The sequence below is a fragment of the Prenolepis imparis genome, unplaced genomic scaffold, assembly GCF_030444845.1.
Source record: "Prenolepis imparis isolate NDT839.2.m4 unplaced genomic scaffold, iyPreImpa1.0 SCAF_9, whole genome shotgun sequence".
NCBI classification, from domain to species: Eukaryota; Metazoa; Arthropoda; class Insecta; order Hymenoptera; family Formicidae; genus Prenolepis; species Prenolepis imparis.
In genome coordinates, this window is record NW_028141167.1 from 2,603,732 (window position 1) to 2,622,694 (window position 18,963).

General features: G+C 34.3%; 2 protein-coding genes across 2 annotated transcripts in view; one reads left to right on the forward strand and one right to left on the reverse strand.

The window, feature by feature from the left end:
- Positions 1–273: 273 nt before the first annotated feature.
- The window catches only part of LOC145940548 (uncharacterized), a 282,334-nt gene continuing 263,644 nt past the window's right edge, over positions 274–18,963 (reverse strand). The window contains exon 13 of the mRNA XM_083045820.1: positions 274–995. The gene's annotated coding sequence lies outside the window, so the exon portion shown is untranslated. The remainder of the gene's footprint in view (positions 996–18,963) is intronic.
- LOC145940546 (uncharacterized) overlaps positions 6,424–18,963 on the forward strand; it is a 223,572-nt gene continuing 211,032 nt past the window's right edge. The window contains exons 1-2 of the mRNA XM_083045817.1: positions 6,424–6,615; positions 6,712–6,755. Coding sequence (XP_082901943.1) covers positions 6,554–6,615; positions 6,712–6,755 — 106 coding nt within the window. The 5' untranslated portion in view covers positions 6,424–6,553. The remainder of the gene's footprint in view (positions 6,616–6,711; positions 6,756–18,963) is intronic.

Sequence of the window (18,963 nt, forward strand, 5' to 3'; positions counted from 1 at the left end):
AGTGTTCGCGCGTATACTGTTAATGCTTTCTTCTCTCTCTCTCTCTTTTTTCCTTTTAGTAGGTTTTTTTGCTCTCTCCCTCGTTTGCTCGCGCATTTGCTTGCGAATCGTGTTTTACCTGTCACGTTTGCTAGATTTTGCTCGCGAAACGAAAAATGTCGCCGCGCGCGCACAAAACGAATCTGTCGCGTAAGCTCGTGGCTCGCGAAAATTACGTCATGTATTAAGGCATCTCGGCGCCGTGTCAAAAATATCGCATCTTTTTTTTAGCGACGATATTTGAAATTCTATTTTTGTTCTCGTATTTTATATTTTTGCAAAATAGCCGTAACTTATAAGTCGAAAGTAGCATTCGCGAGGAATATATATATTTTTGGAGCGTTTCGTCGAATCTCTAGTTTTGCACGAAATGTGATAGGAGGATAAAAAGGAGGGCGAGAATGTCTTTATCACGGTATACTGGAAATCTTGCGTCGTTGTGACCCTCGGCTTTAACCGCCGGCGAGTTCCATCACGACGTTGGTTGCTGTCGCGCGACGCGCCTACAAATGAGCTCGCAAAGCGCCGGCCGCTTTAAGGTTAATAACCTCATCTTCGAGCGTTGAGCGAAATTAAATTGGAGCTTTTCTTGCCGCTAAGCTGCGACACGTGCGGCAAGAGGACGGCGAATGAGCTTGACACGAGAGAGAGAAAGAGAGGTAGGTAGAGAGGGAAAGCCTGCGTCGCTTCGTCAAGTTCGATTGAGTAACCAACAGTTCTTATTCCGGTCTCTTCCTCTTCTTCCCTTTCTCCTTTCCTTTTCTTCATTCGCACTAGACCAAACTTCGACGATACGAGCTCGTGACATTCGCGAGCTTCTCTTTTAGATGCAATCCGGATTTGCGGCGATTAAATAAACTTTCTCTCATTGTCCCCCGATCGATCCTGGCTTAGTCCCATAAATTTGAATTTTTTCTGTTTTTCATTTAATGCCATCTTATTATCTCGTGATCATCCTGAAAAAAGAATTTGTCATTTCTGCTTCTTCAAGATTTGCAAAAAAAAAAAAAAAAATATTCATATATATATAAAATCACGAAGGAAATATCTGACGTGATATCGATATGCAGTGACAGGGATTAGTGGGGCCAATTTTCGTGACGTCGATAACAGACTGCGACAACGTGGCGAATGTCAGGAATTCGGTGCGGTTCGTTGTCTAACCGTGTTTTGCCAGGATCCTTTGTCCTTTCCATTTTTCAATCGGCTGTCGTCGGGGGCGTCGCTCTGTCCGACTGATTTTTTTTTTCGGCGCCCCTTCGCTAGCGGAATCCCGGCTATCGGCGCCATCCATCCATCGGCAAATGCCACGGGGGATTTGTCCCGTAAGTCCCCGTGGGATTTCCGCACGCGTATTCGACGACGTCTATCGGCAGATCCGTATAACGTGTGTTACTTGCTAGGTCGCCCCGGTTACACAGCCGGGGTTACATTACCCGCGAAAATGAATTTCCCCGAGCGTCGGATTCACCGGGGACGACTAATCTTAATAATCGCCAGCTGGATTCTTATGGCACGTGTGTGCGACCTATTTCTAAAGAGACCGCATTTCTCGTGTAATGCATGCGAGACTTCTGCTCGACGAAAATGTAACTATGGTTGAGGAAATTATTTAATATAAGCAATTAAAGAGCTGTACTCTGCTAAAGGTACTACGGTAGATGAAAATGAAGATTTATACGAGTCGAGCTTTTCTACGTGCATCGTATATCCGAGTCGAAATTTTCCTCCTACTTTCAACTTCAATTATTTTTTATCACGTTTTTGAATTCTAGAAAATAGATTTAATTTATATAAGAATTGAGGTTTTACTTTGTATTTCAAATAGGCAGTAAACGAACAGAGATTCCTACTTAGAAGTTTAAAAAAGGAGCTTTTGGCAAAATTATAGATTAAATAGTTTTAAAAGAATGTAACTTGTGTGTTTAATGTTGTAATGTGTATTAAAACAGATGTTAGATTGAAAATTGAGACCAAAAATAGAAGAAAAATTTTGATTTGGTCAGCAACTTGCTGAAAACTTTGCAAGTATAAGTTCCTAATTCTTTTATTATAAAATATGATACATAATTAAATTGAAGAATGTAATGATAAGACATTTATATACGACTAGACAACACAAGCGCGCGCTGCGCGCGCGCCATATCATTTAAAGATTTAATTTAATTTAATTATACGGTAATGGGGATGTATATAATATATATGTTGAAAATATTAAAATAATAATATGTTCTAAATAATATATTAGGAGGGTAAGTCAAAAAGTAAAGAGACAAATAAAGAAAAACATATTTATTTTAACCTATGTGGAAAATTTACATATCATTTTTCGACATAATCCCCACCAACATCGGTACATTTGATCCACTACTTAATAAGCTTCTGTATTTCATCCTGGAAGAAAGATTTGGGTTGGATACGTAGCCAGTTATGCATCACTGCAATGACCTTCTCATCCGAAGAAAAATTTTTTCCTCGTAGTGCTTCTTTTAATAAACCGAAAAGATGAAAAGAAAAAAGAAAAAAAAAGAAAAGAAATACTACGAGAAAAAAAAAAGAAAAGAAATACTACGAGAAAAAAAATTTTCTTTGGATGAGAAGGTCATTGCAGTGGTGCATAACTGGCTACGCATCCAACCCAAATCTTTCTTCCAGGATGAAATACAGAAGCTTATTAAGTAATGGATCAAATGTATCGATGTTGGTGGGGATTATGTCGAAAAATGATATGTAAATTTTCCACATAGGTTAAAATAAATGTGTTTTTCTTTATTTGTCCCTTTACTTTTTGATTTACCCTCGTATAATATCTTTTATCCGCGATTAATATTTTTTGACAAAAAGTTTATACTTGTCAAAAATATTAATCGAATTTTAAATATTATAACATCCCTTTCTAAAAAAGGCATGTTAATTGTAAGTCAATTCTCGCAAGTATTGTTGCATTTTTTCCGCGATGCTGATTGATTGTTTCGATTCGCATTGTGCGTTGTGCGTTATATTTATATCATCGAGAGGCTGTCATCGCAAAGGTTAGTAGTTTAACAGTTTGTTCAAAATAAAATTGAATAAAATAATATGTTTTAAATAATATGTTATAATACTTTAAACTCGATTAATATTTTTCTCAGTTATCAGCTGACTTCTGTCAAAAAATATTAATCGCGGATAAGGTGTATTATAACATATTATTTAGAACATATTGCAATTTTAATATTTTTAACATATTATTTTAAAATTTAATTAGCAAATTAACGCTTTAATCAGCTGATTTCTGTCAAGAAATATTAATAAAACGTTACTTTGCTAATTAAATTTTAAAATAATAATATGTTAAAAATATTAAAATAGTAATATATTGTAAATAATATGTTATAATACTTTATCCGCGATTAATATTTTTTGACAGAAATCAGCTGATAACTGTCAAAAATATTAATCGAGTTTAAAGTATTACAACATATTATTTAAAATTAATATTATTATTTTATTTAATTTTATTTTGAACAAACTGTCAAACTGCTAACCCTCGCGATGACAGCCTCTCGATGCTACGAATATAACACACAACGCGAATCTTGACAGCCAATGAGCATCGCGGAAAAGCGACAACAATAAACTTTGATATATGCGAGTATCGATTTTACATATCTTTTTTAGAAAAGGAATACTCTGCCATGAGCATAAAATAATAAATACGAGTCAAAAATAATAAAAAAATAACACGCACTTTATATATCGTAATTTTATTATGCGCAAAGTAAGAATGTAGACAGATTAAGTAGTACGAGTCAACAATTTCTCACTACGGTAAGCCTTTTCGTCGCGCAATCATTTAATTAATAACATAAAATCATTAATGCCAATCAGAAACAATAAAAATTATACGCACTTTATATCGTAAATTTATTATGCGCAAAGTAAGAATTTAGATAGATTTACTTCCTGACGTCGATAATGGGGGGGGGGGGTTGCAAAATTATTTTATTTAATATTTTTGGTTTCATGATTAGCTTCTATTCCAGGATCAACGACGTCGATAGCTCTTTAATGTTTGTTTTTCTTTATTTATATTTTTTAAACAAATTCAGCAAAATTGTTTCTTTTAATTTCCAAGGGGGTTTACCCCCCCCCCCCCGGATCCGCCAGTGTGTATATATATATATATATATATTATTTAGATATAAAGAATTTCTCGCCTAATTATTTTCATGCAACAAAATTATCTCATCATTTCGTCCTATGTCTGACTTAATCTACACTTAACTCCTTGAATGAGTAATGAGTATAATTTACAATGTATTTTATACATACATATTGTATATATTATATAGATATAAAGAATTTCGCCTAATTATTTTCGTGCAACGAAATTATCTCATTATTTCGTCGTATGTCTGACTTAATCTATACTTAACTCCTTGAATGCGTAATGGGTATAATTTACAGTGTATCTTATATTTTTATATATATACTAGCGGACGTCGATAGCTCTTTAATGTTTGTTTTTCTTTATTTATATTTTTTAAACAAATTCAGCAAAATTGTTTCTTTTAATTTCCAAGGGGTTTTACCCCCCCCCCCCCCCGGATCCGCCAGTGTGTGTATATATATATATATATTATATAGATATAAAGAATTTCTCGCCTAATTATTTTCATGCAACAAAATTATCTCATCATTTCGTTCTATGTCTGACTTAATCTACACTTAACTCCTTGAATGCGCAATGAGTATAATTTACAATGTATTTTATACATACATATTGTATATATTATATAGATATAAAGAATTTCGCCTAATTATTTTCGTGCAACGAAATTATCTCATCATTTCGTCGTATGTCTGACTTAATCTATACTTAACTCCTTGAATGCGTAATGAGTATAATTTACAGTGTATCTTATATTTTTATATATATACTAGCGGATCCTGACGTCGATAGCTCTTTAATGTTTGTTTTTCTTTATTTATATTTTTTAAACAAATTCAGCAAAACTGTTTCTTTTAATTTGCAAGGGGGGGGGGTTTAACCCCAAAACCCCCCTCCAGGATCCGCCAGTGGATAGATTAAGTAGTACGAGCCAACAATTTCTTAGTATATTCAGTCGCGCAATTACTTAATTATTAACATAAAATCATTAATGCCAATCAAAAACAATAAAAAATTATACGAACTTTATAAATCGTAATTTTATTATGCGCAAAGTAATAATGTAGATAAATTAAGTAGTACGAGTCAACAATTTCTCACTACGGTTAGCCTTTTCGTCGTGCAATCACTTCATCATTAACATAAAATCATAAATGCGAGTCAAAAACAATAAAAAAAAAATTTTATTCAAAGATTTTATTTAATTTTATTTAATTTTATTTTAAACAACTGTCAAAATTGTTAACCTTCACGATGACAACCGCTCGATTAATATTTTTTCACAGAAATCAGCTGATTAAAGCGTTAATTTGTGTGCCAATTAAATTTTAAAATAATAATATGGTAAAAAATTAAAATAGTTATATGTTGTAAATAATATGTTATAATACCTTATTCTCAATTAATATTTTTTGACAGAAATCAGCTGATAACTGTCAAAAATATGAATCGTGTTTAAAGTATTATAACATATTATTTAAAACATTATTTTAATTTTTATATTATTTTAAAAATTAATTAGCAAATTAACGTTTTAATCAGCTGATTTTTATCAAAAAATATTAATAAAGCGAAAATTTGTTAATTAAATATTCTAGCTTATATATTTATATTTATATTGTGTATGTCATAATTTGCTAATTAAATTTTAAAATAATAATATGGCAAAAGTTATAAAATAGTAATATGTTGTAAATAATATGTTATAATACCTTATTCTTGATTAATATTTTTTTTTTCTAAAGCTATATCTTTTCAAACGAATCTCCTTCGAATTTTAATTAATTATTAATATTATATAAGTCATGTATATAGTATCGCGCGCGCGCGTTATTAGAGTGAAGTTGCCGATGTTTGTAGAATAGCGGCCATTACCGAAACGCCGCGAGTATCAGGCAGTTGGAGCTGCGTCCCGCTGTGATTAATTAGTAAGCATAATCGTTAGAAATGATTTCTAACCTTTGTATTGTAATATTTATCAATCGCATATCATAATTTCAACGTTAATAATGTAGTCGTAATTGTTCGAAACGCATATTTCGCGAAAAATTCGATGCAAAATCTCTTGCCAACCTAACCCAACTTAATCTGTTTTCACGCGCGCGAATGTGTTACGATCCGTGGATATATCTATCGTTAATTCTAGCTTACATATTTATATTGTGTATGTTGTAATGCGAAATAATAAGATTATTCTAATATATGTATGCATTTTATTTGTTACAGGTAGCGTTGCGATATACAGTGCGATTCACGCGTCGTGTCGGGAGTGCCGTGTAAAGTTTAGCTCGTCGGGAGTGCCGTGTAAAGTATCGGGCGATCGTAATTATTCGTGTTTTCGCGAGTGTCGTGAGTGCTACCATGGACCAAGAGAGGAGGAGGAGGCCCGGGGAGGCATCGGGCGACATCGGGGCAACTATGAGGTATGCAAAATAAAAACATTTTTTCTAAACTGTATTGTTTATGAGATATTTAAAACACACTTATGTATATACATAATTTGAATATTTTGTTTCCAGAGATCAATGTGCTGTGTGGTACAACTCCGCTATTGCACGTATCGGTGAGTGAGAAGTTGTTTATTTATTTTATAACATTTTTATAGCGGTAATGGGGGTGTATAGAGTATATTGAAAATATTAAAATAATAATGTTTTAAATAATATGTTATAATATCTTATCCGCGATTAATATTTTTTGGCAAAAATCAGCTGATAATTGTCAAAAATATTAATCGAATTTAAAATATTATAACATCCCTTTCTAAAAAAGGCATGTTAAGTCGATTCTCGCAAGTTGTTGCATCTTTTCCGCGATGTTGATTGACTGTTTCTATTCGCATTGTGCGTTATATTCGTAACATCGAGAGGCTGTCATCGCGAGGGTTAGTGGTTTAACAGTTTGTTCAAAATAAAATTAAACTAAATAATATGTTTTAAATAATATGTTATAATACTTTAAACTCGATTAATATTTTTGATAGTTATCAGCTGATTTCTATCAAAAAATATTAATCGCGGATAAAGTATATTATAACATATTATTTACAACATATTACTATTTTAATACTAACATATTATTATTTTAAAATTTAATTAACATCGCGGAAAAGATGACACAATACTTGCGAGAATCGACTTAATATGCTTTTTTTAGAAAGGGATTAATAAAAGCGTATCTGTTATTTTTTAAAATTATTTTTAAAAGATTTCACGCATATCTTTCTGTAAAGTATACAGAGAAGTAAAGTTTTGCGAGGAGTTGTCATTGAAGTGACGATGTGCCGATAAGTGAATCAATCAATGTCGCGTGCAAACGGTAATAACTAGTACACTATTCGACGTATATCCTCACACACACATAGGATATATCCGAATCTATAATCACATTCGTTCCACCTGTCAGTTGCCTTCGATACGAATGACGTCTGTTGTCAGGCAACTGTTGTCAGGTTTATGGTATTCGGAAACTGACACCGCGAAATTAACTAAGCGTATACAGACCTACAACGGTACAAATATCACTCTGTCGTGCCGTTATATATTTGTGTGATTTTACTAGAAAACACAGAGGAGAAATAAGTTGGCGCAACATATATATATATGTACAGATAATTTGATACAGGTTGTCGCAAAATTTTCCGTAATAACTTGACTCAACGCAGAAGGTTTCATAGAACGTTATCTCCGTCTACAAAGCTTTCCATATTCAATATCAAGTATCTCGATGACTTGAGCAGTTTTTAATTAAGATTCCATTGAAATAAAAAATCCACGTGAAGTTAATTAAAGAACAAAATTTGTGGCCGTCCTATATTTTCTCGTGCGCGAATTAAAAAGAAGAAAAGGACAAAAAGGGGAAGATTGTGACAGCTGTATTGATATATTCGATGCTTACAAATCAGACTGATTATTATTCGGTTCATGAATAAATATTTCGACGCGCGTCTCGGGATATATTATAATCACCCTGTCGTTCTATGCATATCTCATCCCCCTCCCCTTCTCACGCCGTTATTATATTTCGGCTCCGCTCGTCGTTCTGCCGGATGCTGTGTCTGACTATTACACTTGGATATGCTACAACGCGGAGTGGCACGCCCCGCGTCTGCCCTAAATGCTAATAACAAAAAGTTGAACCGTATGCTCGCAGAGTTTGCCAGGGGATAATGAAACAGATTAATCAGAGAGGAAGTGAGCGAGAGAGGATAGGAGGGAGTGAAGAAGGGCGGGGAAACGAACAATGGTGAAAGTGTTGCAGGGTGGAGGAAAGAGATACTTAGATGACGACAGTAAATAGCTTCTGTCGTGCGGAATTATTTGACTGCCGATAAATTTAACGATGAAAGGCTTATCTCGCGCGCGCGAGAGTATGTGCGTTCGCGTTCTCGCGCTTACATACGTGCTTTAGCCGAAGTTTGCCGGAAATTATTTACCTAGCAGTTTAAGTAGCTCGTGATCTCCACGAGGAAAGTTTCGTTTCCGTAAATTTCATTAAAGCCGTACGGAAATACCGTAACGCGTTTTCTCCCTGCTTTCGCAGTGTAAAAAGGGGATTTAATTCCGCTAATTATAATAGATATGCATTTTAAATAAAGGTAAAATATTTTACTTGCATATAAATTTGTAGCGAGATTTTTTCTTAATAAAGCATCTTAAAATTATAAGAGTATATATTTACAGCTCTATCGATATCAAGATATAAGGATATATATGATCACTTTTTTATATATTAATTAAATTAAGTCACGCTAAAATTGATGTGGAGGATTATTCTAGATCAACTCGAAAGATCTTCCTTGAGGGACGGAAGTTCCATCTCGTTTCGATTAACGTGTTATTAGCCTTGCGCAATTGCGCACGAGAAAAAGAGTGAAAAGGGCTGGTTTAGAGCCGTCTTAACCACTCGTCCGTCTCTCGTCATCGTACATTTACATAAACGCAAAAACCGGCTTGTAACATTCGCGCGCGAGAGTGGGTAGGCCACCGGTGTGTTTGGAGTGAGTGCAAATGCACACGGCTGATGCGGGTGCGAGAGTGCAGAAACAGTAGCGGTTACGCAAGTAACATTCTGACCTAACGCCGAGCGTGAATAAATCCGAGGGGGATTCGCGTGCACTCGCGTTCTCTCGTGGCTTCGCGTTCCACCTTTCCCCGGGGGGGAAACTAATTACCGAAACAACGTTCGCATATACGTTATTTAGGAAAAGCTAGACACGAAGAAAATGCGCTGTTTTACATTCGCGTCGACATAGCTGTTTTTGCAAATAATAATGTAAAGTTGAGAATAAAAAGAACGTAATCGTGAATTTTCTCCTCCGCGAAAGTTATATTGTGTTATTCTTGTTTGAAAGATGATAGAAACGGGGCTGATTGTACAGAAAGTTCACAACTGTTTACGTTTCGTATATACGTATCGATATTGAAGATTGGCTTAATATTTCAAATAATCGTTATTTAGCAATTTATTTATTCAACAGCTAATTAATAGCATTCTGCTATTTATTTAATAATTTGCTATTTGCTTAACAATTGCAATTTATCGGTTACTTATATTATTTACTTTTCGTTAATATACGATAAATTTGTTTGATATACGTTACTTTATACGTTTGCATTACGTTATAGGTTGATACAAAAATTCATGTATGTGCGTTCATGCTTTGGCGCTAATTATAAAGATTCATCTTTCTCGTTTCCATTTTTGTCAACATTTCTGGTCGATTGCTCGTATTTTCTATAAGACGCTCATAATACCGTCGCTTTTCCAAGATAACGGACGGTAAAAAGAAAAGCACGAGAAGAAGTCCGAGCGTTGTATTTTCCTCCGCAATTTCTCTCCTCCGGCGTGCACTGATGTACTCGGAAATTATTCATGAAATTTTCTATAGGACAATGTAAACTTTCTCCGAGACTCCCCCCTCTCCCCCGGCTGGTATTCGAAAGGTTTTGAAAATAGACGGACTGCGCGCGTTTCTATACACGAAAATCAAAACAAAACTTTTCGCCCGCCGTAAATTCACCGCCAATCTATTGTATTTACTCGATCCTTCTCCGTAATTTCTTAACGAACCGATCCCTTAACTTTAAATTTGGTACGCATATTTTATCGTTTTATATTTTAGTCACATTTAATTATCATTAAACGAACGAATTTAAGTGATATATTACATGGTTGTACGATATGTATTCCGTACGTAATTGCGCTAATACAATTTGAGAGAGGAAATTATTCAGGACATGCTTCTCAGAATATTCTATAATTAGAATAATCTCGCGATCTTCCAGCTAAAAATAATTCGAAACAGGTGAAAGAAACAATATAATGTGGACTATAACGCTTTTTTATAATTGGTATATACATAAATCAAAGTCTAACAATACAGAACTGTACTTAACGTAATTATAAATCATAAATTTAACGCGATGTCAAAATTCGATAGATTAATTAATCTTATATATACATATTGCATTTCTTCAATCTATTCTTAAATATAGAATATTTAATTAAACTCTCTTTTATTACAAAGAGAGAGAAATAGAGTTATATATCTCATATATACATAACTATGATGTTCTATGTTTATTAATCGATCACAATATGCTATGAACAGTGTTTACATAATAAGCTCCCTGTGGAATCTCAGCGTCTATTCTCTTTTGTTTACTCTTTCATCTCTCTCTCGGCGTGACGATGGGAAGGAGGAAGCATTTTGTCCGCCAGCCCGAATTTCGTGAGATCTATTTTAGATGATAAACGCGCACAGTCGACTAAATCGTCATCCTCGTTCTCGTCCGGTCACCACCGGTTTCTGGCTTAATATTACAGGGCACCTACACACGGTTATGGAACTATGTATTTCGAGTTACACATGCGAGCGACTAAACCAGTAAGTAGAGCCCATTATAGTACACGTGGTGTCCTGTGCGAGACTTGCTCGCTTTTTTGCCCTGTAAAACTTAGCAGATACTTCGATATCGAGACGTCGACAACTTTTAGTCGAAAGCGATAGAGGTAGTATTTAACAAAATATTGCAACTTTTACATTTTTTGGCATTTTAGAATTAAAATTGAAAATAAAAAATGGCGAGAGCGATGACTGATTAAAGTCTCCTTTTTAAGGTCTCCTTTTTAAAGTTAATTGAAAAAACACTCATTTTAAATTTGTCGCAAAATCTGTAATGACGACAGCGCGATTTTCGGGACACCCTGTACTCATCGTTATAATTTTCGTTCGTGCGGGGAAAAGAGAGAGGAGGAGCGAGTTTGCGGGAATCGGGTGAGTTGCTGTCAGCGAGAGCGTACGTGCTCTCGGCGGGAAGGGTTGGTCGTTGTAGTTAGGTTACCGGCCCTCCGGTCTCCGTTCACAGAAAATGAGTCCGAGCGAAGTAGAAAGAGCGCTCTTCGGGGAGAGATTTCAGGGAGAAACTCGGGATTTCTTGTCGTACGGCAGTTGCCATCGCATACCAAATAGAGTGGCTATGAAAGATGATGCCAAAATCGTCGATGAGATAAATATAATTGCAAATTATATCAGGCATATAGAATTATATCAGGATAAAAATAAAATAATCGTATATTAAAATTTAGTCATCAATCTTACAAAATAAAAAAAAAAATTTTTTTTATATATTATAATATAACTTAATAATATTTTTATAATAGTACATATGTGTATGTGATGATTATTATTAAAGATTTAATTAGACGTAATTAAATGATACAATTATATGTAATATAATATAATATATAATTAATATAATTTATGATATATATAATCATATAATAAATACGAATTATGTATTAATATAAAAAGATATTTTTAATATTACAAAATCACAAACAATATATTTTTCAATTAAAGATGTTAATATTCTAAGTTTAAAAGATATAGTGTAATTATTAATTTTTCTCTTATGGATATAAATCGGCAAAATGGATACGTAGACGCACGTTTATTCATAAAGTTTCTTTCATTTTTGAGTTAATAGAATAACAATTGTTGTCAAATTGAATTACTTGGCGCAACGTAAAACAAATATAGGAGGAAATACGATGTGCATGGAAAATTCTGATTCTTTCATCGGTCGCGCTTTTATTCACGAAAGTTAATTACATTGAACTAATATGCACGATGTATATGACACAATTGTTTACATTGCAACGATGCCGGCGGGGAAGCTCTTTTTAACGTATAAACATATGCCATATGCGTTTTCTATTTCGCAAGATAAGTAACGGAATATAGAGACGGAAAATAGAGACGCGAATATATGTAATAACATTCTGTGTGACGGGAATTTCGTAATTTCTCACATTATGTACGAAAATTACATGATAATATGCGACTAACAAATGATGATAATGTTGAATAGTTATGAAAATAGCAGTTATACGTGAATTTAGTTTTTTTATAATTTTTGGAGAATGAGAGAAACACTTAAAAATAGCATAATCTTTCATTTATTAATTTAATATATGAATATCATTACATAAAAATTTATAAAAAACATTATAGGAATAAATATATAAACATATATTTCTTTGTATACTTTTTAATTAGAAATGTAAATTATATGATTATAAAACTAGATTTCATACTTGGTGATACTGTCCGCTTTATGTTATAGTTTCTCTACTTAACAAGACCTTACAATAATGATTTCTTTTAATTTTTTACTTATTATATATTAAATAAAAATATATAATATTACAAGAATATAAATATATAAACATATTTGATACTCCTGATTTTGTATTTAGTTATACTGTCCGCTTTATGCTATGGTTTCTCTACTTAGCAAGAGCCTACAATCACGGTTTATCTCATTTTCTTACATATTATTAGATAAAAATTTATAATACACATAATGAGAATATAAATATTTAAAACATTAATATAAACAGATTTCACTAAACCGTTATTGCAGGGTCTTATCAAGTAGAGAAACCATAGCATAAAGTCGACAGTATCACAAAGTATGAAGTCTGGTATTATATGTTTAAACATTTATATATTCGTCGTTTATTTATCGATGTATTTCGTAAAGGTCAGCCTTATATATTATGATATAAAATATCAACAAAACAAGATAACTTAATCTCAAACACTAGCGGATCCTGACGTCGATAATAGGGGGGGGGGGGGGGTATGCAAATTATTTTATTTAATATTTTTGGTTTCATGATTAGCTTTTATTTCAGGATCAATGACGTCGATAGCTCTTTAATGTTTGTTTTTCTTTATTTATATTTTTTAAATAAATTCAGCAAAACTGTTTCTTTTAATTTGCAAGGGGGGGGGGGTTTAAGCCTCTCCCCCCAGGATCCGCCAGTGTATATATATATATATTTTATATAGATATAAAGAATTTCTCGCCTAATTATTTTCATGCAACGAAATTATCTCATTATTTCGTCGTATGTCTGACTTAATCTATACTTAACTCCTTGAATGCGTAATGAGTATAATTTACAGTGTATCTTATACTTTTATATATATATATAATATATATATAAAATATATATATAAAAAATATATATATATATAAGTATAAGATACACTGTAAATTATACTCATCATTACGGATTCAAGGGGTTAAGTATATAGATTAAGTCAGACATAGGATGAAATGATGAGATAATTTCATGCACGAAAATAATTAGGCGAAATTCTTTATATATATATATAATATATACAATATGTATGTATAAGATACACTGTAAATTATACTCATTACGCATTCAAGGAATTAAGTATAGATTAAGTCAGACATAGGACGAAATGATGAGATAATTTTGTTGTACGAAAATAATTAGGCGAAATTCTTTGTATCTATATAATATATATTATATATATATTATATAGATATAAAGAATTTCACCTAATTATTTTCGTGCAATGAAATTACCTCATCATTTTGTCCTATGTCTGACTTAATCTAAACTTAACTCCTTGAATGCGTAATGAGTATAATATACAGTGTATCTTATACTTATATATATATACACTAGCGGATCATGACATCGATAGCTCTTTGTTTGTTTTTCTTTATTTATATTTTTTAAACAAATTCAGCAAAACTATTTCTTTTAATTTGCAAGGGGGGTTTACTCCCCCCCCCCCCCCCCAGGATCCGCCAGTGATCTCAAATAAAAATGCTTGATAGTGAAAAGTGCAAATAATAAATTATTATATTTTAAAAAGACGGATTAAAATCAAGGACCTCGTATAATTATACTTTTCGTGAGTACATACAAGTCGATAGTGAATTATAGAAATCAAGAAACAAACCGTCACTTTTATTTAATTAACTTTTGCGTCATCTTCTGAGAAACGTCGCGAGACATAACACGAACGATTTTCCCGATTAACTTTCACGATTAAATTCCATGGTAATAAAAGGAGAAGAGAAAGAGAAAAAAAGGGGGTATTTAACGCCTCTATAAAATCGCGAAAGAAGCGAACGCTCGCAAGTCTTCGAAGGAAAGTAATTGAAAGGAAAGAAACGAGGACAATGAGATGGAAGATAGGAAAAGGTGAGAAAGGGAAAGAGATGGGGTAAAAGAACGGAGGCTGTGCAGGAAAAGGCACACGGCACAGAGTGGCTGCAATGAAAACACTGTACGGAGAATATTAAAGAGCCGAGTGCTCGGAACGCGCGACTGAACGCTCTTGTCCTACGAGGATGTTTCCTGTAAAGTTTGCCGAGCAGGCAGGAGAGGAAAACCTGGTTCCTACCACGGCACACGGAAACTCTTCTGAAACGACTGGGAGCAATAAAAGCTCCGGGAGGAACGGTGAGCAGATACCGGCAGGAATAATGAACGTCGGCGAGCTTAAGGCCTCGTTTAAAACAGGTAGCCTATTACTAGTCGCGCTAGGATACGTCGTTGTTCCCGGCGATAAGCCGCTAGCAACATCCTTTGCGGTGGTGGATTTTATGAGGCCGACAAGTGAATTGTAGATTGGCTGTGCTTCTACGTGAAATACTTCTAGGCGATTCAAACGAACGAGGTGGTGCTTTGACGCTCGGACATCGATCGAATGATCGGGGACGTTAGGACGCGATTTTATTTGTGTGACGGAAAGATTTCGAAGGGGAAATTTTCGAACTTTGAGTTTTCCTATTTAGAGTTATTCGAATTTCACAAATTCGGAATTTTATTGTTTATTTAGTACATAATTAGAGATTGAGGAGAAATTAGTGAATTAAGAGGATAAATTTAAATTAAAAATTGATAAAATAAAAACAATAGCGTGATTAATCCGTCTTGATTCATAAATACAAGGCAATAAGCAATAAAGATACTCGGACTCGCGCGGAGCGTATTTCCGTTATCATCGGGTGGAATCTAAGGGTGGTAGGGTCGCTTGTTGTCCGGATTCCACGCCAGTGGAACAACTGCCGCTATTCTCTGTCCTCGGCAAGAGTAATAATGTCTGCGGTGAGGGTGGGAAAGGAGGGGAGGGAGGGAGAATAGCGAAATTGACAGCGAGCAAGGGCCGGTGGCGAGAGCGCCGACCGAGATGAAAGCTGAAAAGGGATGAGAGAAAGGATGGTAAGAGCTAACGTGGTCTCCTAATGGACGCCAAACAGGACAATGTTATACTAAAGCACAACAGCGCAATACACACACATACAGCGTATACAAGCTATGTTCGCCAGTCCTTCTCCCTTTTCTCCTTTTAGACTAACGTTTCCGCGCTTTCCTCGTAGATTCCGACGTCATTCTATGATTCTACAAATGATTCGCAAACGTAGGAAAATGCGTCCAAAAATCGTTGTATATTAGGCGAACTCTCAAAGAATTCCTTCGGGATCTGAAAATCCTAGAATACGATACAATCAGTTTGCGACACGAATTAATTCGACTATTTTGAAACAAGGATAGTAGCGCAGGATAACTTGAAAAAAATTAATACATTATATAAAATTATTAAGGATAAGAGAATATCAATATGTAAAGATGAAGAAATTATTAAGAAGAAAATATAAATTAAGAGAGAAAAATAGAAGTATATATTATGATAAAATATTTTATTCAGAAAGAAAAGGAAGAGCAAATTTGGCAGACATAAATTAAAAACCAACACAAAATAAATTGGCAGGTGAATTACATTAATTTGAAATAAACCAACGAAAAAGAAAAAAAAAGATCTGTACAGAAACAAGAAAACAGACAAAGTTTCAAGCGATAATTCTTCTTCGAAGGAAATATTCACAATCACGAGCATTTAAATATGTCTGGAGAGAGACGAGAGCTTTAATCTCGCATTCGAAATAAATTCGGCTGATTTTATGGAACGCGAGCCCAGCAAGTCTCGTCTGGTCTCGCTTCAAGGTAATAATGTCGTTTCGAGTGGGCTCTCCTTATCGAGGGTGCAGGACATCCGGCCACTCAAAGTCGAGTTACACACAGTCCCTCGCAGCCGGCGCCCGACCCTGAAAAAGACTCGAAAGTAGGTAGGGCGAGAAAGCGAGACGTTCTCAGACGAGGAAACGAGGGAGACAGAGAGGACGAGAAGGGCGCGAGGATTATCGCGCCGGTCGAATTTAAATGGGCGAATTCGGTGCGCGCGCGCGCGGAGGTTAGCGAGGGCGAGTTTAATCGAATCAATCGAATCCAATTAAAGGCACCCTCGAGTGCGAGACTCAACTCCGCTGCTCTTCGCCCCGAGCCTCGTAAGGCGTAACGACCAACCATTCCGGGGCTCTCGATCCTAAACGGAGGTGAAGGTATGACGGTACGAGGGAACGCGAGAGGGGAAAGGGGTGAGGAAGACAGAGAAGGATAGAGTTTCCTGCTTAGAGGAGAGCTTTCCCTGTCTCGAGAGACACGACGCTAGTACATCCGGGCTTTTCTCGGGAGGGCTCGCGATAGAACGTGACGGTGACGGAGAATGGGTTTCGCCGGAATAGACGTCGGAATTATAGTCACAATGACGCGATGAAATCACGATATCGACATCGTGAACTGACGGAAAATTATCTCGATTCCTGTCTCGTTAATCGTTGCTACTTTTTATTTCGCAAATTGTCAATGTCAATTTATCGAAGAACTGTAAATGGATAAAAGTTACCATTCTTTTATTTCTTTATTTTGGTTTATCGAAAATTATTTGATTTATTTATATACATACATATTGTGTATATATATATATATTCCATAAAAATTATTTGATTGTTTTTAATCTTTTTTCAAGTTATTTAATTTGCCGCACGAGAAAAAGTCTACTACTGTCTGACGTTCCATCTCTTAAAGTTTCCACCACGCTCTGTTGTGTCTCGACAAATCCTTTCCTTGCCATATCCTATAGCCACTTAACGTTTTCTGTGATTATCCGCCGTGTGTAGCTGGCGGTGTGCACTTTCTTAAATTACTTTCATTTTATCAGAGTTACATTTCATCACCGGCCGTCTGCTGGTTTCCGTTTGTTTCTCCCGTTACTTTATCACCATTCTTTTACGAAACGGGAGACAAAATTTTTTACCAGATCGCCAACGATTTTCCTGTTACATCCATCGGCCGCAATTTTTACACTATAATATATATAAATAAAAATTTTTACTAAAAAGACTAAATTCTTTTACAATCTCTAATATATGTATGTATATCTTTAATATATTAAATATATATAATTATACATAAAAAGTCCTTTTTTAAGAAATGACAAATTTCTTTTCTTCTGTTATACAATCAAGAAAAACATAATGATTCAATAAATATTGTAATCTGATGTTTATTAACAAACTTGCTTCGCTCAATGAAACATCGACTTCTACTAATAATTTTAATAATTTACCGTTATTAATTTGCACGATTAATGCGCGCTTCGCGCCTCTTTGAATCATGTAGAATTCTTTTCTTGCGCGCGACATCAATGGTTCCGGTGGGTACGCGAAAAATTTAAAGGCGCCGGTGCATTTTTAATTATTAATTAACGCTGCGCGGAGAGTAATACCGCGGCTTAAAAGTTGCCGCACATAAACTCGCGCGCCTGCGAAAGTACAGGGCCTACTGTAAAGACCTCATTAATCGTACGACGCGCCTGTTTCAACCATTAAGCCCGTTAGATATATTTTTTTTCCCTCAACTTGCACCTAACTCTTTCTACTTTATTATTCATTACCTATTTGCGTCAGATCTTCTTCAATTTGTTGCCTAGTGTTATTATATATATATGATCTTATAATTCTCGAAAGGCTATCGGTATATTCAATCTTATTTCTTGTTTTCTTTGAATATAATATTTAAATTTTTTAGAAAAAATAATTAATGAGATTTATGAATAGATTATCAAGATTATGCGAATGTTGTAAAAAGAAGAAATTAAGAATATTTTAGTTCAAAGAGAGAACAAAATGTTATATCATCACATTAAGATAAATTATAAAGCCTCTCCCAAATTTTTCATCTTAAATTTAATAATAAAATCTTTGATCTTGTGCAATATATATTAACAAAGTAAATATGATTTTCTTAAAACAATATTTTATTTGGAAGAAACTAAATAAAAAATTTGTAATATTTATAAATAAAATAGAAATGGAATAAGATGAAAAATAAGGGAAAGATACTTTCTCAATTTGAAATAGACCGTCCAACTTTGTTGTATTCTATCATTAATATTTACAAATAATAAAATGATAAGAAGGGCAACGGACCAAATAATGCGATTGCATTGATTGCATATGAACGTGTCGAGAAGCGAAGTAGAGCTTAATCTTAGGTGTAATTCGTGGCTTATTCTCCGCGCGCTCGATCGA